At 38.1% G+C, this 23897-nt stretch overlaps 1 protein-coding gene and 1 long non-coding RNA gene across 8 annotated transcripts in view; one reads left to right on the top strand and one right to left on the bottom strand.

Moving 5' to 3' along the window:
* Nucleotides 1–7176: 7176 nt before the first annotated feature.
* The window catches only part of LOC111243450 (uncharacterized), a 31635-nt gene continuing 14914 nt past the window's right edge, over nucleotides 7177–23897 (bottom strand). For 3 of the 7 annotated variants that reach the window (XM_022789029.2, XM_086976977.1, XM_086976976.1), the window contains 4 exons: nucleotides 9775–10086; nucleotides 9159–9276; nucleotides 7753–8793; nucleotides 7177–7394 (listed from right to left, as the gene is read on the bottom strand). In XM_022789029.2, coding sequence (XP_022644764.1) covers nucleotides 7353–7394; nucleotides 7753–8793; nucleotides 9159–9276; nucleotides 9775–10049 — 1476 coding nt within the window. In that variant the 5' untranslated portion in view covers nucleotides 10050–10086 and the 3' untranslated portion in view covers nucleotides 7177–7352. Of the gene's footprint in view, nucleotides 7395–7752; nucleotides 8794–9158; nucleotides 9277–9774; nucleotides 10087–10204; nucleotides 10777–23897 lie in introns of those variants that run through there. The other 4 variants (XM_086976975.1, XM_022789030.2, XM_022789027.2 and 1 more) reach the window with 4 other exon arrangements.
* Nucleotides 10894–13971, top strand: LOC147759034 (uncharacterized). Its single transcript, XR_015318749.1, has 3 exons — nucleotides 10894–11073; nucleotides 12104–12222; nucleotides 13400–13971. It is a non-coding gene; the product is annotated as an uncharacterized LOC147759034 (long non-coding RNA).

The following is a 23897-nucleotide window of genomic DNA, read 5'->3' as shown; positions in this document are numbered from 1 at the left end:
TTATCTCATTCTAATATTTGATTCGAGCTTAAAAGCAGTGATTTGACTATAGATAATGTCCACTTGTCGTAATCATATTTTCTTGATTAGATCAATTACATTTTTAATGCCAGTGACCCCGTCACTTTGTTGTGATTATTATATTATCCTAATTCAAAGACTGATTACCGTGCTCGAATAATTCCGAATTTTTTGTTTTTTTTTTATACTTACAGCAACCTCGATACTACCTTGTATTGATTTCGCAAATGCAGTGCATAGAACCTGCTAGTTAAGGAGATAGCTGAGCTTGATTTCAGAGTTGCCGTAAATATTTGACCTATTTGTACGTATTACAGGAAGTTCCAGCTTTATACGTAGCGCTAATCCGAGGTCCTATCTGAACCCTTTGGTCTTCTAAAGCGTTTCTCTTCTTCTATTCACACACCGTTATTTTAGTTTCGATTCGTTGCATTTATCTTCATTTGAACCAAGGTGACAAAAACGAAGCACATATAGAAAAATAAACTATCCATAGGATAAAATACTCATCATATGAGGCATGGTTAATAATTATTAAACTAACCCTAATAACTAAAGCTTTATAAGAGAAAGAAATTACCCCTGAAAAGTGTATATTTAATCAGACAATATAGCTAAGAGGATTCCTAGGAGGGTTAATATATTATTAAACCATCATTATTATTAATTAAGTTAGAAAATCACCAAGTGTTTACACGTAAAACATAAAGTTGTTAACATATCTTCCAAAACCTTGTGAGATGTAAAAACAAACAGTTTAGGTCGGAAAGGCAGAGGTACACACAAACTGAGTTTCAGCAGTATATAATAGTCAGTGTACTTTTTTCCCAACAAAATGTTTTAACTACCATAGAGTTTATAATGTCCCTGCAAATATTCTAACTTCGGAAGTTTTGCTTCAGAAAATAATAGCATATTTTGTACAAAAATAGTACACGGTATGTCAATTTGAGGATCCAATCGGGCTCAAGTTCCAATCAAATGTCAACTCATTATTACATACTAATGTTACAATGATCACTCTGTAATTTTACTGTCTATTTTTGCATCATTCTGGAAAATCTCGTTTTATCCACATTGCGCGCGTTTGATAATAGTCAGTAAAAAAAATTTAACAAATATTTGTTGGCGATGTATATGGTTATATCTTGGTGTATGTGTGTAACGAGTGCGTACTGGCAAATATGATGAAGCCTGTTAGCGTCGTATATCTATGGGGCATTGGTGTCCTTCAAGTTTATCTAAAATTATATGGTTTTGTATTAGTAACGTAATACGATTTCGACGATGGTGTTTAGCAATAAAGAGCTAAGCTCAATCTATACTTAAAACCCTCTGCTTGATATACTTATATTTTTCATGCACAAATTATATTTCCTCCGTTCCATTAGAGGCTTTAGAGGGCAGGTACAATTGTTCGCAACGGTTCTGCCGTAGTCATAACGTTAACTTAGCAATTAAGTTGGTTTATGGAAGTACATGAGTGTTACGGAGTGGCGCTACATCGAAAAGCAAATTCGAGAGCGTTACGAATCGAAAATGGAGATCTCTCACACTGAGTTTGCGCTCCCTGCACGTACCGTAGGCGACAAACTTAAATTTGCTTTTTACTATTAATAGACAGATGTCCCGGTAATGGCACAGTGGGTCACATACTTATCCACTGAACTTAAGCACTTGTAGTAATATAATTACGTTGAAACACTATTTCGGCTTGTTCTTAATATTCCCTTCACTTTTTACATCTGTATTATACTATGCTTATCTTTATGTCACATATAGAAATGTCTTCGCTTCTGCACGTCGGTCATCATTTCATTATATAATAAAGGGAATTTTATGTTGGGTTCGGACTCCAAATAGGTCGGTCCCAACTGAAAAAATTCATTTTCGTCGCTTAATCTATTTCGCTCTTTACCAAGATCGAATGATTTGCCGAAGCAAAGGACAACTAGAAAGTTTTTGCTAAGTCCAAAATGGAATCTTGGACTCGAAGGATGTACCCCGCCTCAGTCGGCCGTTCGAGGTTGACAAGGGCCCCGGATGGCAAGCCACTCGTTAATAATCAGATTGAAGTGATAAACTGTGCATACCGAACTACTATTAAACATTATAAATGTATATAATTCTAACAGAAGCCGGGCATCTTATGAATTGCATGAAGCACAAAAGGAAATGAACTTCGTTAGTGATCTCGAACGTTTTGCTCGGCAGTGACAGAATTGTTACGAGTGACGAGAAGGGATGCCCCTATTTCGACGTAAAGCAAGCAAGAGAACGGGCAGCTCTGAGAATACGCATAAGTTCAGGGTTGAGCAGACCTCCATCTGAAGGAGACGGTGGTTTGCGTTTCTCCTATTCACTATAACTCCTATAGAAGGCTCCTATTCACTGGAAAAATATAAAATATTGCTCGGATCTCTCTGAGCCACCCATTTTTTTTATCGAGGTCATATTTCCATCGATATCACTCCTTGTAACCTGTAACAATTCTATGTGAAAATATGTGGCTGCGCATTACTCAGTGCAGGGCGATAGGTTGACAGATAATGAGACACCGTGCTTGTTCATGCTCTTGACTTCATTTAAGAAATACCAAAGCTCCTGCATTTTTAGGATGAAGATACTTAATAGTGGCCATAAAACTGCTATTTATTTCTTTGGCCAATATACAAGTGGTTTGTCGGCCATTTTCCCTCAGGTGCGCCTTCAGTTTCTCCTCCTCGGGCGAGTAACAGCAGCAAAATTAACAGCGTGGACTCGGTAACTAATGGGCATCTCTGAGAATGTCGCCATGGTATTAAATTGAAAAAGGTTCCTGTTACTTTTAGCCACTGAGATTTAATGTAACTTTCAAAGAAATTAAAAACACTAGTCACGGTAGTGTCTTTCACTTTCTGTGGTTTTCGTACATCTTTCTGGCAGCTAACACATCACCGGAAAGGACAAGGTTTCGTCCTAGATGTCATTAGCCGACTTTGGTCTTTGGCTACGCTACATCACCGAAACAATTGATAATTTGATAAAGAGATATCCGAGATGCGCACCGAGTACGAAAGTTTCTCATTGGGTGTTCGTTAACGCTTGCTAAATCATCAGAGCAGTAGACGGTGTAGCGTTGTCATGTAGCAATACTGCTTTGCATTGGCTTTCAGCAGTTCCACATATGTAACTTATTTATTGAGCTTAGATAGCTTATAATGTAACACCTTTTTCTCATCCTACCATACGCAAAAGTGTAGTAGCCAGTAATCTTCATTGATTTCAATCTTACCTAGTGCATCTAAATGACCGAAAGTAATCATCTGGATGACCTCTGGCTGCTTTGAAAGTTTCTCACATTCGCACTTTGCTGGAAGAATGTTTATAGGTTGCAATCTTTCGCTTCTTATGAACGTTCTCCCGTCCAAGCTTCACTTTCGACTTCTTATTTTTGTCTCAGGAAGCATTTCTTCCAGCACGAAAATAATAAAGAAGACCGTTTCGTATATGCATCTTTTCGGGGCTGGTTCTTTATGCGGTACTGGAAAAGGTAATCCCAATAGCTTGTTTACATATGCGGGAATAGTCTACTGCATTAAGAAAAAAATAGCAATGAAGCGTATTTTTCAAGCTGAAGATAAATGTAAAAGAATAAAAAAAAAAACTTAGAAGTTACAAATGTTCCGGGCTACTTCGGTAGCCTTTGACATTCGGTGAATAGTGAAACATATATGATGTTAAGTACCCAAATTGTGTATTTTTTAAGGATTTAGTCAAAAGCCTACCCCGTATCAGTTTGATCAACGTTTCGGCCAAACTATATAAACCCACTATGTATATATAATATTAATCAAAATCGGTGTTTATTTCCTTTTATCTAATCATAGTAGTATAAACGTTTTATTAATGCACGTTTGACGATTGAAGAGGGCGCTAGTAGTCACCTAGACGAAATTATTCAACCCATTTTCTAGAGGCAAACAAAGGTGTCGTCTATTTTTTTTTCATGACCTATTTCATTATAGAATGGGAGAGTGAATCTTGCTAAGCTTGAATACGTCATTATACTGATGCCTAATGAATTTAATGATTCGTAAGTTTTACTTTAGCGATGATTTTTGACGAAGCTGCGTGACAACAATGGAGACATTATTTGAAGCTTGCTATTTAATATGCGTGTCTCCGATATATAGCCATTGCAGACATCGATATAAAGGTTCAGTGATGATGTCGCTACACCTAGCGATAGGTCCCACGCTGCTTTATGCAATACAACTTTTTAAGTTCGTTTACTTTTTATCACAAAAGACAATCTCTCTAGTGGATTTTTTGAATCACCTCTTTGACAAACGATTCTTCAAAAAGAGACAACAAAACTACCGAAAATAGACTACTTCTCTTCTACAATTTGTGGAATTTCCTACTGGGAAATCTATAAACGTATAGATAATATATGGAACTCAATCCTAGGCAACACGTTAAAAGAAAGGCGATATTCGAGCTTATCAAGTTACAAAGTTATTGCGCAAACGGGATGTCACCAAGTTCGTTATTTATGCTGCTACCCAGATTCAGCTTTTTCCCGACTCTTAATGGCTTTTTGGATTTACGGCAATCCTTACCTATACAAGGTTCATTCACATGGGCCCGTTGCGCGAAGTCGAATCTGTGAAGATACTAGAGCCCTATAAGGCTTGGCCAAGGTCCGTTGGAAGTTGAAATATAGGTGGACTCACCGTTAATGAAAATAAGTTTCCCGATGCGAAACAAGTTCACTTACAGCTGAAATAAAGCTGCTTTCGTTACAAGCCACTATTGTTGTTTGTTGGTCGTTGTTTCATGGTCATATTATATCACAAAGCTTTTGTCGCCTTTTGTTGTCGTATAATACTGTAGCACGATATGAGAAGACTTTAGCTTGTCACTCATTTTTCGACTCCGTGCACACTCAGGCTTTTGAGTTATCTTCAAAGCTCGGATAGATATGGCCAAAAATAATCTATACAACATATGAGAATTTTCCTTAGTCAAGATGACAGTTTTTTTGTGAGCGTCAAGATGTGCCTTTGCCATTAGTAGTACCTATCTTCTAGAAATTAAAAGCTCTTTTCCTTTGTTCGCAAAACAGTAAGACCCTGAGGTGGTTTTCAATTTAATGTTTGTTTCCTGTATGCATCTCCCGTAATCGTTAGCTTTATCAAAGGAAAATCGCAGATGTCTTGCCTTCTATAATAATATTAACGGTTTTTCAATCATAGTAGCACGGCCGACAACTCGTAATCAGCTAACACTCCAATATATGGTTTACAATTCATTTTAAAATTAGGACATTACTTGCTCTTCGTCTGGCCGTCTCCAGATTACCTTGTTGACAACGTCGGGGTATTAAAAATGTGCTACGTGTTTCCAAGCCTTCGTTCGCTTGTAGGACTACATGTACCCTTTCAGAAATGTATCTAGAAGCCTGAATGTATTATTTCATTGATCACCAGTTTCACTGCTTATGGTGATTATAAGTGAGCAGCTTTAGCATTTTTTTCCCAAATATATGTGTTCTATGTAATACATTCGGGCTACCTTCAGGTTAAACGGTGCTGATCCGGTGTACAATAAGAAGCACTGAAAAACGTATAGCAATATAGCTAGGGCCGCCCATTATAACTTCTCGGCGATGTGGAGGCTGAGGAATTGTGTCCATTCAAAATGGACTCCATTACGGGTGCCGGACCTTCAGTGGGAAGGTCGGTCATAGATAAGTATTTTCAACAATTTGCTCAGGAACGGCACTCCAGTTGACAACAATTCTAATAGTTATTAAAGAAAAATCGCAAATATATGGTTAAATAGCGGGAAATAAATGGAGGAAACGGTACTGATGTGATAAACATTTATAGTACAAGACAAAATATGGACACCAAGTACAAAAGATCCGTGGGAAAAGGTAATGTCCCTACGATTTCTCTTTAGAATTAAACAAGATTTGTCCTGGGGGCAAAATAAAGAATAGCTTTCCTCGACCATAGTAGAAATGAAAGGATAATAATTTTCAATGTCCACGTAAATTTTTATGTAGACAATGCTGGTTACAACTTTTTTCCAATCACTTCTTAGTTGTCTAGTCAGATACTCGGAGAGCAGGACTGCAGTGCTGGCCCGCCGTCAACTGCTGCGTGTACGTCTGTACTGCCAAAAAAAGCCTAAAGATCAAATTTAGTAATATGGCAGTCTATCACGCTAAACATATATTTTGCAGGAAGAAGCGTCTGAATGTGCATCTCAAAACAGTTAGTTGTTTTGGAAAATGTGTGCAATCAACTGAACGTTTCGTTGCTTTTTACATGAATCAGTACTTTATGGACACCATTCATTATTATGGCTAGTGTTCTTTATCTCGTGGTCTTCTAGAACGTTATCAAATAGATATAGAACATAGAATCCTGATTTTATAACAAGCTTAAAACTGGCATGATAAGAAATTAGATCACTTGTCGTTTTTTATATATTATATAAAGAACCTCATATATTATATATAATTATTATATGATGTCATAGTATGCATGAGTTCTACCTGTCAGATCTTTAATTAACGATCATGTTCTGTACTGTCCTCGGGTCAAATGATTATAATCTCTACCACTTTCTTAATGGAATTAACTTGATAGAATATACATGACGTGCCTGAACAAAACAACACTGATGTCCTGTGTAAATTTACATCGCATGAATCAGATGACGGAGTTCAAGAATGGTGTTTATACCCACGTTAAATATTCTTGATGCAGTATTTACTACGATGAAATTTTAAAAGGTAATTTGAACAAAGCGTAATGTCCTTAGCCTGCCGTAAACACCGTAATCCTATACGTAACGTTTATGCAGTGCTAGAGCAAGTATTCCTGGTCCTCAAGGAGATTTGGGCTTTACTTAAGAGAGACTATGAATATAGTCTAGAATAGTTCGTTCCGCTAATACACGATCAGGCGTCTATCAACCAGTGTTAATAAGAAATATTTCTAATCAGATTAAACAGACGCCATTTATACTACACAATTGTCTCACACGCTTGTTTAGCGTAGAATTCTGCTGTTTTGTTTTAACATGATTGCTCCTTATCCATGTTTGTGAAAAGTTACAGTACAGAGAGAAAAAAAAAAGTATTTATTTACACACAAATATCATTCGAACAAACGACATTATTTATTTGTCTATTTCCGCCTGAAATGGTGTTAATGAGTGCTGTCAAAGTGCTAGTGGTCTGTCATATTGTTGTATGAAAGTATTATTTACATTTATATAAATGTATATACAAAATTCAACAACCCACAAGCTGCTTCGCCCGCTCATACGGTTCACATCACTTTGCAATCGGTTTTCACATCGCTCGCGGAATCCTGTAAAAATAAATAACGTCGATGTAAAAAAAACGTCGATGAGAAAATCCTTTTCTTAAAAAAAATCGCTCGTCTACATAAGTATCCAAAGACTAGAATAAAACTGAATGCTGTTATTTAGTAGTAAGTAGAAAAAAATAAGGAGCGATTAGAACTCCAGTATGGACCTAATCAAGTTATATGGTGCTATTTCTTAAGGACATTGCTTAAGTAGGACAACAAATATTAGCTTGAACCTATTTCTTTTAAATGTATGTCTTTCTCCTAAACCGAAGCATGCATATAATTACTCAAAAAACACCTAAAGAGTTTCTAATTCCTGGCGGACTTCGAATCTGAGTTTTACGATGCGACATACATTTGATGATCCAATCGAAGGCCCCACAGTTCTCTTTGTCCGTGGAGTTCTGTTTGGCGTTAGCGCTCGACGAAGCAACACCTGTCTTCCTTTAAGCGCTGCTGGTGTGGCATCTTTTGATTTTAATACGGTTTGATTCAGTCCTGACGTGGAAGGTGCCTCGAGAGACATCTTATGCCGTTTAGCCCCAAGCGGTGTATTAGCTAGTGTTTCGCTGTCAATGTCCAGACTGTCAATGAGTTGTCTGTAGGTCTGTAATTCCTGTCGGATATCTTCGTAACTTTGCCTTTGAGCGATCAGCCGTTTATTGAGCTTCTCACTGCGGTGTCGTTCGGTCGCAAGTTCTTTATCTTTGATGGCTTGCAGGGTTTCAGAGTCTGCTCTCACTTTATCCAGAAGTTCTTGCCGTTGTGCTAAGAGCACCTCGGCGTCCTCTGCTCGTTTGAGTGTCTCTTGCTGGCGCGTCTCAAGCCGAGCGTAGTCCTCTGCACTTACATAGGTAAGAAGAGTATCTTGGATCTTTTTGTTGTGCTCCTTCTTTAAGCGTTCGATGTCGGCCTCATGTTTCTGACGGACCTCCTCAAGCTTTTCAAGAGCAAGCTTTTCCAGTCGATTTCGTTCGGCAGTTATTTTCTTGTCGACGTCTTCTGTAGAGAATTGCAGCTTCTTGTCTGCCTCGATCATTTTGGATTCCATCATTGTCCTTTCAAAGGTCACGATCTTAACGCGTTCGTGGAGCGTAGCATTGTCTACCTTGAGACGGGTGAGTTGACTAGATAGGTCATTACGATCCTTTTCTTCTTTCTCAAGCTGGTCACGAAGCTTACTATTTTCCTCGTGAAGCCTTCTTACCGTGTTGGTTTCAAAAACTAGCATCCTTTCTAGATTAATTTCGCGCTGGCGTTTGTTGTTTAGCTCGCCTTGTAGAATATCATTATCACGCTTTGAATGCTGTATATCTTTTTGTAGTTGACTAATGGTCTCTTTTGCTTCTACGGCTTGTCTCACGTGCTGCTCAACTTCACTGCGCAACATGGCTATCTGCAAATACATTTCGCAGCAAATGTAATGAAGTTACTCAAGTTTTACGCCATGAGCAGTTCCAAAACCGTTTTACAGCAGACATGAAATATACTTCAATCTGTGGTGTAATATGAAGTGGTACATAATTCAAGGACATATATTTCAACTCCGCGCACCCTAGACTCTATTTCGGAGGATGCGTCGTAAAATGCCTATTTCGATATATATTCATACGAAAGCAGCTTGTGATCCTACACGCTCCTGAACGCCCGTCGGACATCGAATATGAGGTGAAACAATTTTTTAAGCTCTACTACGACAACATTCATACGCTATCGTTTGGACCATAGGGTCTTCATTAATTCAGCTAACGGAACACGAACCTGTTGGCTAGTTTTTTCTCGAAATTGTTTCAAATGTTCTTCAAGGCTTTTACGGACCTTCTCAGACTCCTCGAGCTTTAACTCGTTGCCTTTTACCTTTTGCATATATGCACCGAGCCTGAAATGGTTTTGTCAAATAAGATGATTCAGTTTTTCGTATTCGATACGCTCACACACATCAACGTACGTCTGTTAGTCTGCCAATGCAATTTGAGGCGTTATGTTATTATTATTGCATCACGAGGGTAACAGTACATCGTCTAGGCTGTTGTTCGTAGAAACAATTTATTGTTTAGATCGGCATCTTTAGGACTAATAATAGCTAAATTATCTCACTGCTTATTCAAGCTCTTGTTCAGCTGGTCCAAGGTGTCGGGGTCGGACCTACTAGGCTTTTGAGAAGTGGCCGTCACGTCAAGGCCTTATGAAGAGTAGTCTTATAAAGAATATTGTAACATTTCAGTTGATTTCGCACTATGCATCATGTTATCCGGTGAATAAAGAAATTAACATTGTAGCTAATTTCGAAAGACGTTTTGTTGGTATGCTTGTTTGACGACTAATTTTCTAAATAATTCATAGCACATATCGCTCGTGTAACTATAGTTGTCCTTACTTGTGATTGAGCGAGCAAAACTCATTTTTAAATCCTTCCCGATCCTTGACAATGCTCGAATTTGGAGTAGTTTGATCAAGCTTAGCGACGCTGTCTTGCTCGAATAAAGTTGATACGGTTACGGGACGTGATGAGGCTCTAGTGCTAACTGATGACAGATCCTCGCTGTGGCCGGATTCTGCCACGCTGGCTAATTGTGTCGGCTTTGGAGTACTCGTCATTTGAATTTCACTGGTAGGATCGTCTTCGACTCGTAGCGACTTCTTGCAGTCCATCTTATTGATGGGAGTACGCACTCTTATAACACTAGAACTGCAACAAATTAATAATATTACACGCATGAAGGCCGCTAGTGTACCATATACTAGAACAGACAATTGCCTATTCATAGAACTAAATGTTATCTATGACCTTGAATAATGGCTAGCACCTTCGTTTCGTTCGATCTTGCCGGTGCGTTACGTACTACGCCAGAACGTGCCACTAGTAGGTCAAATACCACATTGTAGTATTAAGTAATAAATAAACTAGCATTTTCATTATTGGAACAGAAAGCTATTTAGCGTTGAATCCGCGCACTAAACGTTCTAGGAAAACAAGGACGTGATTCGTTGGGCGGGGGCTTCTGGTCCGCATGGCCTCAGGTGGACCTCGTCAGACTCATCTATCGTTTCTTCGTTGTCTTGCGTGAGATCTAAACAGCCATGCAAGAATATCGGGAAACACCGAACAGTTACCAGAACAGCTTTGGGATAGCACTGTAAGCAACACAATCTGCGGAGTAATCTGGTGATCCTGTCAATCTTTATAATGAAGCGTGTGCATTGTTTTGGTAGCAGGAGCAAAATATCGCCGGTCCCTAACTTATTGACATTCAACTGAGTTCCGATCCCTAGGAAGAGTTTCATGATGGTCCAAAGTGATTACGTCAGTCGGTTCTACATGTTGATAACGCCGCATATAACGTGCAATTACTCTATAGCAGGCGTTGGCATTATTCACAGTTTTGCAATGCACTAGCCATAAGGGGACGTGTCGACGGTGCACACGACACAACGAAGAATACAGCGTCCATCAAATGCACGATGTATGTACATCAGTTCGTAGACAACCGCTATATCAGCCCTAGCTAACGATTAATCCTCACTGACCTTTTCAGTTATCAGGCACTATACTCAGCGTACGGAGCCACCAAGGTCGAACGAGGTCCAATCCGTTAAGGACGTGTTTTTCTCAAGGCTGGATATTATGTACGGAATGAAAATAGATCAGAACGTCTCTTGCCGGAAACGGATAAAAGTTCGGAATTTTTATCATAATTAATTTTTAAACAATTAAAGAATAATTAATTTATTGTTCCATTGTATCGCCTAAGCTTGTAACATATTGTACAGTTCTCTAGGAGGTTTACAATAACGTAATGAATCATCATGGACGTTATCCTTGACTTAGTATCTCTGTTGTCGTGACGATCGGTACCATACAGTATGTACATGTTCTACTATTCTTCTTGAAGGAAACGCCGATGTGTCACTCGAAATATCGGCACGTCATTTAATAATGTATCCATATTTTCTAACACTACTTTCTGACCCCATGTCGACTTGATATCTTTTTTCTGAAAGAGAACGTTAGATTAATATCATCCAGCAGATCTAGTACTTCCGTTGATTACAAACAAATATCTTGTACTCTTCTTTTGAGATAGCACTCGGTCAAAAAGTACAGGATCCTTGCCTCGAAATTAGAGGCGAAGAACGTAATTAAATAACGTAATAATAAATTCAATTTAGTAATAATAAACCCAATAAGAGAAATATCAATCTGCAAAAGTGTTCGCATACGGATATAGAAGATGTTGACGACGTGAAGAGATCTGATAAGCGCTTTCGATGAGATTTTTATTTTTAACGATTAGAGAAGAATTAACGATTTTTTCGACGAAACATCGTTACTCAGCTGGAGGAGAAGATTCGAATGGAAGTTGATCATATATTTGAGCTTATTGGACGAATATTTAATGTGTTCGACAGTGTTTAATGTTCCCGTTGTCAACCAAAACGACGCGTGAGATGTTTCCGAGTAAAGCGCTTCCAATTTGTTACTATTGCTTTCTTCTGTATTTCTAGCAGCTAAAAGACATTGAAGGCATGTCTGAGACAAACAATATTCCTTCAATAGAGTCGTCTCTCTGTCCTATATATATACTGTGAGGTTGGATAATTTAAATACAGCTCAGCATACACGGCCTATTCGCCGTACCCATGCGGTCATCAGTGGTCCAACTGTCAGGCTTGGCAAATCATATCGTTTCATTGGTCTATTGCAGAAGTTTCAGATGAGTCCAGCAGGACCCACCTAAACAAGGACCAGCTTTCTTACAAAGGCAGGACCCTGACGTAAAAAGGATAGCGGGTATTTCTTACGTTCGCTGTGCGTTTAGTTAATGTAAGTTTTAGGTGGCTTATGTTATGCCGTATAGCTATGTAATCAAAAGTGATACTTGCTCATTAATTAATTAAGAGGCCTATATTTAGTGAGAAACTACAATCTTTTTGTGCACGCAGCTTTCGTTTACATAAAGTAAAACAATATTATATATTCCATTGAACTGCAACATAATATCTACTAACTGGCCTGCGGCTACGCGTGCCCACCGACTTTGACTACACCATAACTTCAGATCTATTTGGCTTTATGTTGATCTATTTATCATATAATCTTATACGCGGCATTGGCGATTCATTTTAAGTTGGTACTGCAATCTTCGCCCCTTGGAAAGAGTTTGGCAGAATTATTCTTATTACGCCATATGTAAATCTTTCCATATAAAAATTCCCATCAAGTACTCAGCTCTCATTGAACTAAGCGAAATACTAATGCGAGCTGTGCTTCCTTTAAGTTTTCATCAATCTAAAGTAGCTGACTTTCAGATTGTTATCATTTTACTAAAGATGTCCAATGAGCAGTATATTAAACATGTTATTATAGACTGGTTACCCTTATGCGCCCATCTCGTCATGATAACTAGTTTCCTGTTTTGATGTGAAGGGTACACGGTGCGCAATTTAAACATGTGAAAATGATTCTGCCATACTTCAAACACTGCTTTCCTTCACGGCTTCATCGTCGTTTCATTACCCCTACCTAGCACTTAAAGGAAATAATCGAAGGAAGATTGATCTGTCGAAGAAACATCACCTGGTGCAGGCAAAAAAAAACTCAGTGTACATATACTGCCAGTAACTTCAATCATGGGTACTTGTTTATACATGACTCGACATCGTATGATGACAGACCGTCACTATTGGGCAAGAACGTTCCTAAGCCCTAGCAACAACTTAAGAATCATAAACACATACGGTTCCCATTAGCATAATATACATATGCCTTAGTGCATAAAAATCTCTTTTTAAATCCGTAAAAAACTAAACGTTCAGTATATTTTCTTGTTACGGTCAGAATCGATGCAAAGAATAGGTAAATATATCTGAGTAAATATGCATCAAGCACTGCCGGATTCTTTAACCATCACAAACGTTTTTAGCTTAAACGTATATTGAATACTTAATTATGTATTGCTATACATCCATCGGTAACTCTACCTGTCATCTCTTCCTTTAAGGTTCTAAGTAAGAAGGAGCAACATCTTCAGGTCGTGCGCTGATCGAAAATAACTTGCGCCTTGCTGTTTACGATTTATGACGCTAGCGTCAAACTACTTACTAAGGCTAACCGTATGGGGAGCATACTGTCGAAATGTTTTCTCCAATCTTCTGTTCTTTCTGCGATAATAATTTATGACGGTCATTGCGGTCCACGGGAAATTTGGGAGAAGACTCCATGTGATTTTGTTGTATTGAAGCCAAATCGGTAAAAAAAAAAGAACTGACATTTTGTATCGCTTACGAGCCAGTAATAAAGGCATCCACTACAGGACTTAATCGGCTAAATCAGTTCTCATACTAAATCTTCATCTAGACAGGCAGTTTTTTCGTATGCCAATTATAATAGCAATTTGATTACTAAGGAGAAAATTCAAAGAGAAGTTAGAGTATGTAAATATAGCCGGTAAGTCTACGAAAAACACTTGCAAAAAACGTGGCTTATTCGGTCCGCTTTGGTTATCGTTTAAGACGATGGTAGGATAGCTGGTGATATCGATCAGTCAAGAAACAGCCTGTATTTGTGTGAGAAAGCGACCTTTTTAAAGGCATTAGATGCATTAACGTCTGTTAGGGATCTGGATGCTTTTGGAAAAAACGTAACGTTCCAGCCAAACTTCTGAGTTAATAGAGAATGAGTAAGGTAGAGCAATTAAATCGGACTGATTTGGTATAGTCTAAGAGAACTAAGGACTTATACAGGCTTTCAATAAGCCCGAGCCTCAGGCTTGTTCATTTTAGCGACAACAACCCATTCCTGGTCCCTAACTACGTCAAGAGAAATCCTTAACGCATCGAGGTACCTCTTGTAGTGGTGCAGCGGCGACCTATCTTCCTACTGAACATGTGAGTCCCAGGATTATTATAATTAACAAGGATGGTCTAATGAGGGGAATTTCCATTGGCATATATGATAGAAGGCTGAAACTAAAGGACATATTTTAGATAACTAAGTTCTATCAAGAAAGAGACTTTGGCAGACGTGTGTGCAGTCGTGTTATAGGCTTCAGCGATGGTAAGGGATGCGACAACGACAAGAAGACATGTCTCTAAGCATGTTCATCCTTCAACGGATCTTTCGATTTCGAGACTTAGAATTCTAAAGAGCACTCATCAAATTTGGCTGACCCGGCGACTGTCTATACTAAAGTATTTTGTTTTTGTTTCGTGAATTCGTCGACGTACAACCCTATTAATGCAACAAAACCGTACCTATAGATTTTAAAAGGCGTCCCTCCAGCAGACTTCGTCTTGCCTATATTAGCTAACTAATGAGACTTTTAGAATTATCTTGTTGATGAGCTATATATTATTTCAGGTAGAATACGTTGCGTCGGGTTAATGTTGGTATCATTTGAAAGCTGAAATTTGCCTGTGGTAGTAGTGTTAGGTCCTTGAGGTGGAGTGCCTTAGAGGCGAGTAAGGTTCCCTAACAAACGATAAAGGCACAAATGTTAAGAAGCGTTGTCCGAGACGTTTAACGGTGGCCCGAAGATGCTCCTGTTCTGGATATCTCCACGTGCGCTTTAGCTGTCGACCACTTCCGCAAGTAGTTGATTAAATTATTCAAAGTAGGACCGACATGTAACTAAACATCATATCGCCAAGAGCAAAGAAACTTACTCGGGTGTATTTTCAGTTCTAGAATAACGCAACATTTATAGATCATGGATCGACTACAATCATATAACAATAACACTCAGATGAAAAAAAAACCCAATAAAACTTAATACGTTACACAATCTATAGGAAAGCCCAGATGAGATGAGGGTATGTGTTTCGTAAGGCTGATTGGCATGAATTGTGGCTATCCTACGAAAAAATTGATCGAAATTATCAACTACTGTCAATAGCTAGCAAGATCATGACAGGTTAACGAGTGAAATTGGAAGTAATTAGTGAATGAAGAACGCGTTATATTCCATTATAATAATGCCAAACTACATACATCTTTAGCCATGAGGTGGGAAACCTCTTGATGCATCCATTGTATAGCCTGACCCTACTGCATCAGAGTAGCAGAGAGATGCAGAAGCCACTTAGCACTTTTAAGAAACTTGAAAAGTTCTACAGTGGTATCGATAATATTATTCTCCTTATAATAAGTAGTGCTTACTAGGCAACGGATAAATGCATTGTAGCAGTGCAGAAATAGCTAACAAACGCGCATTTTCACACAACATTGACCATTGGCGAAATAACTAACGTTTTTTTATTTAATGCACATAAAGATATTAAAGAGATGTTAATTAAAAAACTTAACCCTTAGATAAACTGCTTTTATGAATAACGTTAGAAGTTGTTTGTTCAAGATGGAATATTATCTCACTTATTATATCTTCACTTAAATTAAATAGCTCTCCAAACGAAAAAGGAAAATATTATTTTTCTTTTCAGTTTTTGACTTTTATGCTCAAGTGCACACAAATATTTTCTTCCTGTTCAAATTATGTGCGATTTTTCCAAAGCGGCCTTACGTAACTTAATGGACCGTACGTCAATATTTGAGGACGTGATCCCGCTCAAAAGCCCTTTGCAGTGATTCGAACGCACTTTATTGTCGCATCTTTAGCCAGTTACAGAATAGAGAAATTTAAAAATGAAAAAAAAAACACTATGTCAAAAGTGCTGATGTATCCAGGTTGCAAAATCGTTGCAAACGTTATGATATATAGAGGCTTCAGGATAACTACAAATTTCTATTTTACATCTTTTTTGACTGATTTGCGAGTTCTCCTTGTGACCTGGATACTGTCGCGGCTTCTTATTGGTAATGCGCAAAGCTTCGCAGGATTTTTCGATAGCCTTACGGAAAATGGCGCAGACCGCCGATTCCGAATAAGTCACGCATAGGGCGCTTTCGTCCGGGAATGCTCACGAGTACCCGCACTCAAGCGATTTTCCACAGCCATGTACTGATTCTACTGTACTCGTCCCTGGAACGTGTCCTTACAGCCGCGCTTTACCGGCTAGATGCATTGATACATAATAAAAGTTGCAATGAAACTAGATTTAAATCCTCTACTATAAGCTTAAGAACGAGCTATTAGTCATAAAGGGTCGACGTTCAACTTCCTTATGCGGTAAAGCGAAAGGATATCGTCAATGCTTATTTATAACAAATCTACGTTAGAGTCTTACTTCTAATTATCTAGTATGCGTGCTATCAAAACTTACTGCGAAAATACCTGAGTCAAATACTATGAGTCGTATGGAAGCTTTACGCAATGCACAGCGAAGAGTCTGCCGTAAACATGATCCCGTTAAACACTGTCGAGGTGTTCAAAGGATCCTCTATTATTGTATAATGAGTGGCCAATTCGATAAAATTACTATTTTTCTTTTTATACTAAAACATTTCGAATACTTAATATCAAGATCGTATAGAAACGCGATACGGAATACAACTTATAACACGCTTAGGCAACGACAAAACGTGTCGTAGATTACTTTCAGTTATTTAGACCTAGAACGGATTATTTGTATTAGGATGCCATCAGGATTTATTCTGTTGCAAAGTTAGGTCCTCCGACTTTACCATTCGATTTGCTAGCTAACGCGGCCCCTACTCATTCTGATAAATTGTCCGCTGACTGGTACTGACCCAGTTTATCTCGAACAACTGTAAAAGTACGCTGTAAACAAATGACTCGGTAGTCTTATTGATTCATTCTTTTTCGCTCTATAATCGTTTGTATTTGAATATCTGCAATAGTTCTAGACAATGTTTTCTCATTTATATTTACAGATTGCAATGACAAAAAAAATACATTCCTCGACTATACCTTCTCCACTACCTTATTTCCTCTAGAATCAGGTTGCTTTGATTAATAGCTTAACAAATCAACTGCTGATTCTGTTCTGATAAAACTAGCTGGTCGTAAGAACAAAAATAGATATTATTTGATAAAACTCTGCCTCATATATGACTGACCTAACTTTTTTTTTATCAAGAGAACTATAATAAACCGATCCGATGGACCGCGCGACCGTCAATGGTCCGTTACTGCAGGATTTTTTTCTAATTTCTCTACAGCCCGTTAAAGCGCTGGCTAAAAACCCGTATACTACTGATTTAAGTCTAATTGGCAGCTGGCAAATAGTAGTCATCTTTTGCGCGTAGATTTTCGTTCGGCAGAGTAGCTAAAAGAGTAGGTAAAATAAGAAAGGCTAAACAAAGTCATACTGGTTTATACAAACATATCTATGTAAAACTTTGTTTTGATCGCTCTGTATACATACAAGGGCTAGCATATATTATTCAATTTACTATACCTATGAAGGGGATATGACAAGGCTGATATCGGACATTACGTTTTGAATATGCTCGCAGCGTACTCGGTACTCACCGCCATTGACTGCTGACTAGACAAAAGGCCTATATGCTTGTACAGGTTAGAGCTATTTGGCCAAGTTAGTAAATTTGACAGTTGCTCGCCTTGTAGTAATGTTCATGCACGAGTTCGGGCGCGATTGTGTCGTTACCCAAACGTTGATTCCTTGAAACGCTTCATGCCTAAAAGGTCGGATGAATACTATATGCCACTGTCGTAGTAAATATACGGTCACTTTAAGCACTCTTCTTCGGGCAACTTACAAGAAAGGCCATCTTACAATGAGTCATTGGCTCAATTGTACATTGTTGTTACTTTACCTACATTGTTACCCAATGTACAACCCCAAAAAAATAAGTGCCATTACCCTAGTAGAATTCCCATTAACCTGCGATGATATATTTGGTACAATCCTTGGAATGGGTGTCGTATTCTACCACGATATCATAGAGAGACAGATTGCCCTTGTGCCATTTAATTAGCTCTGCTGCCTCAAAAAATGTTTCCCAAGAAATGGGCGTGTTGTTTATAACTCGCAAACATATTTTCTACGGTCCGGATCATCGATAGTCGGAAAGTAACAACGATCTAAAATGCAGCGGACACTTCACTTGCTGATGCTAAGCTCACGATTTTACAGATTCGTTTAGATGTTCTAATACTTTTTTTCTTTTTACGTTTATCTTTGAGCGTCCGTTTCATACCCAGCTTTTATCTGATTAATGTAAGTCACTATCTAATCGAACTTTGCTATTATATAATACGTATTCATTTTCATACGAATTTGTTTTGTGTAAAAGTTAATCCAAATCCAATTATAACTTTCAGTTAAGTGCACTCAAAAGTTATGAGCTGTTTAACGGCGCATACGTTCTTTAGAAATTACTGAGCTAAAAATGTCTATCCCGAGAAAATCAGTTACATTTAATTTAGACTAAGTGTCTTCTTGAATGATGACTATCGAAAATGTCCATGGACATTTTCGATAGTCATCATTTAAAATACAGCTAAGCAGAATAATCAGTACGCGAATAAATCCGAAAAGCGTCTGCTGATATTCGTAGCCGATAAGATATCAGATATATCAGCCAGAGCTACATAACAGATCAGAAACAAAATTTCTGTATAGGCTCATATTTGGTAGACACAAACATTCGTTAGCAGGCTTCTTCTTTAAATATGACCGTGCAGTATGGTGAGTATAGATAAATAATTCGTTTCCTTATTAGAGCCTTGTTTATGTAAGTATCTATTATAAGAAGCAGATTTACACCGAACAGTGCTTTTTAGCGCCCTCATTCTGAACAGAGGTTTTTAGAAGGATTCACGTTTTTCCAGCCTATGCTAACCTCGCATAAACTTAAATGTACCCAATAATCATCTAGAGGTTGGTCAAACTTGCCTGTTTTCAAGTTTTTCAACGTAAATTGTATTCTGTAAATGCAGTTAGATGCTAGATGTTGATAATGGTCGGTATAGATAGCATTTGCGATACTACTAGTGCTACTACGTCTCAGAGTGTTTGGTCGAGGAGTGATAAATTAAAACCTGGCCTCTTCTACCCAGGTACACCTAAGGGAACATTGTTGCAAGCTTACTAAGTAAGAACAAATTCATCAAATCCTAGAAGTAGTTTAAACTTGACCTTCGATAGCACGGCGTAAATACACAAGCATATCCTAGATCGTAAAATATCTAAGATTAATGGATTATATCACGAGTACGTTATATGAGCAAAAGCTACTGAGTCAGATAGAATAAAACTTAAATTAAAAAAAATAAGGCATATAATTTAGCAGGGAAGTCGGTCACATTGCACAAACGGATCACACTTTTGCACAGAAGGTATAAATAAATAGATTTTTTTGAAACCCCCTAGCTCGCTAATTATAAGAGCGATTCTTTATTTAATTTTAGAGAATGCCAAATGCGGCTTATGTTCCACGAGCTCTGAAGTTCACTTTTTACCTGTCGAAGACTTATGTCGAAGTTCAAGAGACCTTCGGTCCTATTGAACTTCACTTATAAAAAGCAAATTATTGTTTCCGTAAGTGTGGGTATTTTTTTTCTATTCAGTTAGTTGTTGACCTAGCAGTTGTTGACTTGGGTTTTGAACGGGATAAACGTCTAAATTAGTAGTAAATTATTCGAAATATACTGGAACAAGAAATAAGAACATAGAAGCCGAGCATTTAACCGTGGTATCAGAACTGTCAACTGTCATCGCATAGCTTATTCCTGAATATAATATATATAAATAAGCAAAGAAGAAAGAGCTTACGGAAGTTTTCTCATAGATGCTGTGACGGCGGCTGATTACGTAAAGCGCTTAGAGAAAAGCAACGTCTACTGCGTATTATACTGAAAGTCTGTGTATAAAATTCAACCCACATTCATTTTCCACAAATGATTGAAGCAAATAGAATATAGTATAAAAAAAAACAACTTATATAGATGGGCTTTTCTAAACAAAAAACGGCAACTTTTGTGTACGAACGTTTCCCTGATTTTAAAAAAGTACACTTTTTCTAATAACCTATAAAGAAACATTTATTGATTACTATAAGTGTTTCCGCGTTAGTGGAGTATGGGTAGTGAAATGTGATCTATAGTTTTGTATAGATGCAAAGGTTTTTTGTTTTATGGCTAATTAGAGAAACACGCAAAAACAGTTTTTAAGCATCTGAGCGAGCTAGTGTTTGACTCGATACATGCAACAGCTAAGTTAGACTTCGAACACTTCAGAAGTGTATATCTTTACAAAACGATTATTCCTCATTCGGTGAGCTACCAGAACCCATAAAAAAGAATGATGCCGTGAAAGTTCGAGCGATTGTTTTGTCTGTTGTCGCAAATAAATACAACGTATAAAAGTTTCAGTTGTCATTTTGAATAACCTGAAACTGTTGTGCGCGGACTCTAAAAGATACTATTTTTGGACAGGCGAGTGGAATACTTGGCTAGAATCTGTTTTTCATACAGTGGTCACCCGTGAGATCGTCGTAATACCGAAGCCGTGCGTACAACAAAGGCCTCTGGTTTTCTCGTATTCATGTTTCTAGGTTCACTGCAATGAGTCAAATAAGCCCTAGTAAAAAATTAAACACTTAAGTACGAAATAAAAAAAACTAATATTCTAGGGTAGATTATAAGGCAAACAGGCGGAACAATAGATGGACGCGGCGTAAAGATGTATGAAATCATTCAAGAAAGTGGCTCAACCTATCTGGAAACCTTAGCAAGATGTCTGACTGGCAAAGACCAAATCTCTATTTAACTAACGATTGTTGCTCCACAATATATGCTCGCTGTTTATAATTACATTTTCGAAAAAAGTCAGCTAACTTATCGGGCGGCTATGCAGGATTAAACGCGACATCAGTATATCTGCCACCCTTATGCACTGTTAATAATTACGAAATTCCGGCTATTGATAATTAGCGACACTACAAATATTTTTCATACTTTTTTGGCTGAATCCTTGCTAAAAGCTTCGTTCAGCAACGTCAGGCACAGCCTAATTCTAAGAGTAGGATTAGGAAAAATAGGGTAACTCGCGGTAAACAAAGGGCGCTAAACAAGTAGTTGCAGCTGGCCGTTAAATGATACATCAATGGTGTTCTAGGAAACACAGGAGGCGAAAAGGGAATCTTCCCATATCAGTTGCTAATTATGTAATAATAAGAACAGGAACCTTCCACGATGCGTCCAATGATTCTAATGAATTTAGTAATTTATCGCCTGTGTTTATAGTGAAATTTCTCGCGAAATCGCTAATGAATTTTCAATTCTGCTCGCGTTGGAGGGGTTCAGTTAAAAAAACGTCTGCTTAGTGGGCTAAAAGCCCTCTAGCTCTCTCACGTTACAGGAACGCTGCTCTCAGCACAAACTTAGCAACTTCCGCCATTACTCAGGTCGCTGGAGTCGCTTTTTCTTGAAGACAGATTAGTTAGCTGCAATCCGAATGGACTACACTGTGTCCTAATGAGCCGGAAGGCTCTTAGTAGATTCCTCGTAGAACACTGATAGTCGTACCTGTGAAAAAAAAGCAGCTCGTCCTGCTCTCAGTCTGTTTCGCACCACAATATTAGATAATGTTAAACTAAAAAAGATTAGAAAGGATAATAATGTAATAAAACAGATGTGTCAGAGTGAGGCTTGCATGCAACTTACACACAAAATGTGTTGGAAGCTTTCCCTCCTCTGTGTTGAATCAGTTGCGAAATTCAACTAAACAAATTATGGTAAAGAAAATTGATTTTCTACTCAATATTCTCTCATAAGTTAAATCTTTCTTTTAAGAACTATTACTGAAATGAACGGACTAATTATTATTACTTTCGTTGACTGAGCCCTGTTTTGACGCACACGTAACCCGAATAACCGGTACGCAGCACATATTCCAGGTACTTTACTGACTTGAAGCATATCTATAAGTACGGATAAACAGTAACACATTGTCGATAAACAACAACTGTGATATAATTCTGTTAACTTGAATAAGAGTTCAGAAGCCTAAACACACCTATGGACATAATAAGTCGAGCAAGACTTTATCCATGGTTCCCTTTCATCCAAGATTATACGTGTGCCTAGGCAGAGATGAGACAGGGTGGAATAAGTCAAGTCAGAAAACGCCCGTTAATTCTACAGTGGCGCGGCAAAAATGGCCGCGACAGGGTACATGTCCCGGCTACATTCATGCAAACATTCAGTGGACTGCTTAGAACAAATGTCAAAACCAAAAATGCATTTACATTTTTTTTCTTTTCGAAGATAAACTTCGTCCCCCTGTTATCGGATCCTTTCAGCTAGGGCGTCGAATATTTTCATTTTCGCTAAGGCGCTGACATCGGCTAGCCTTAATTACACTGTATTATCCTTCATAATGTTACAGGCCTAATTTGATCATACCAACGACGAGTATTCGTGTTACTGTTGACACGTGATCAAAGCTACTTAAGATTTTATCAATTACACAGTCAGGCCCGACTGCTGGTAGAGGCATACTTATAATATATGACTAATGCAATTAAAAATAAACAGAACTATTAAAATCAATTATAGATACATATTCGAATAAGAAGGACAGCTAATTTATAAAAGGGAGGCATAGGTATTAAATCAAACTAGAGCTGTAAAAACGAGCTGCAATTTGTCAACGGCACTCACCGTTAACAGACTATCTATGCTATTAAATGTCGCGTATTTTACAGACATATATGACTATAGGATTTTAAAGGCAATTAGTATAGTTACTGGCATTTTTCAGGATATCTAACGCTTCCAGAGTAGTCCAATACGGTAAAGCAAGCCCAAAAAAAGAATACTATTTACTTGCTGAGTAGAGTCGGACTGGGTCCGAATAGAGTACGTCCATATGGCTTCGAACTGTACTATGGCTACATTGTGGTCGGCAGTTCGTAATGGACATACAAAAATAAAACTGGTTATTCTTCAGAAATGACCCTATGGTCATATCAAACGCTGTAATGATACCTGCTTTGGTAGAAGTTCGGATTGGTCGCTTGATCGGAAGTGGCCAGCTTAAGAAAGACGATTTCCACCTCGACCTCGCCCACGCACGTATTCATGCACGTACACCCATACACCGTCGGAATGAAAACGCACATACAACACCTACGTGACGCTAATTTATATCTACTGATTCAATAGTTTTTGTTCGATAGATGCTGTGCCGTAGCAAAACTGTAATTAATCACATAAAGTTGTAAAATAGAGGCACAGGTTTGTATTAATTAGAGATTGGCTAGCGTAGTACATCGTTGGGGATGCTAGAAACATGATTACAGAGAGACAAACCTTACTCGCATGGACTAAAATGTCTACTTCTATTGGATATTTAAATTTTTACTTCACTGCTTAAATGAGCAGAACTATATGTGTGCGTAATGTGATGTTTTTTGAATAGCTCGTGCTTACGATTGTATCTCGCTATCCGAAACATAGCTCTAGCACCTCGTCGTCTAGGCAATGCCTCGTACATATCGACAATAGCAGTACATTCAATCACTCATGGCTTGCTTTTCTTATCAATCTAGGATGTTGCAAGGATGGCCTACTGTGACGGCAGCTCGATCTATTCACCATGAATTACTTTACG

The sequence above is a fragment of the Varroa destructor genome, unplaced genomic scaffold, assembly GCF_002443255.2.
Source record: "Varroa destructor unplaced genomic scaffold, Vdes_3.0 BEIS01000001.1, whole genome shotgun sequence".
NCBI classification, from domain to species: domain Eukaryota; kingdom Metazoa; phylum Arthropoda; class Arachnida; order Mesostigmata; family Varroidae; genus Varroa; species Varroa destructor.
Note: the sequence above shows the minus strand (reverse complement) of the source record. Positions and strands in the feature narration are given on the sequence as shown.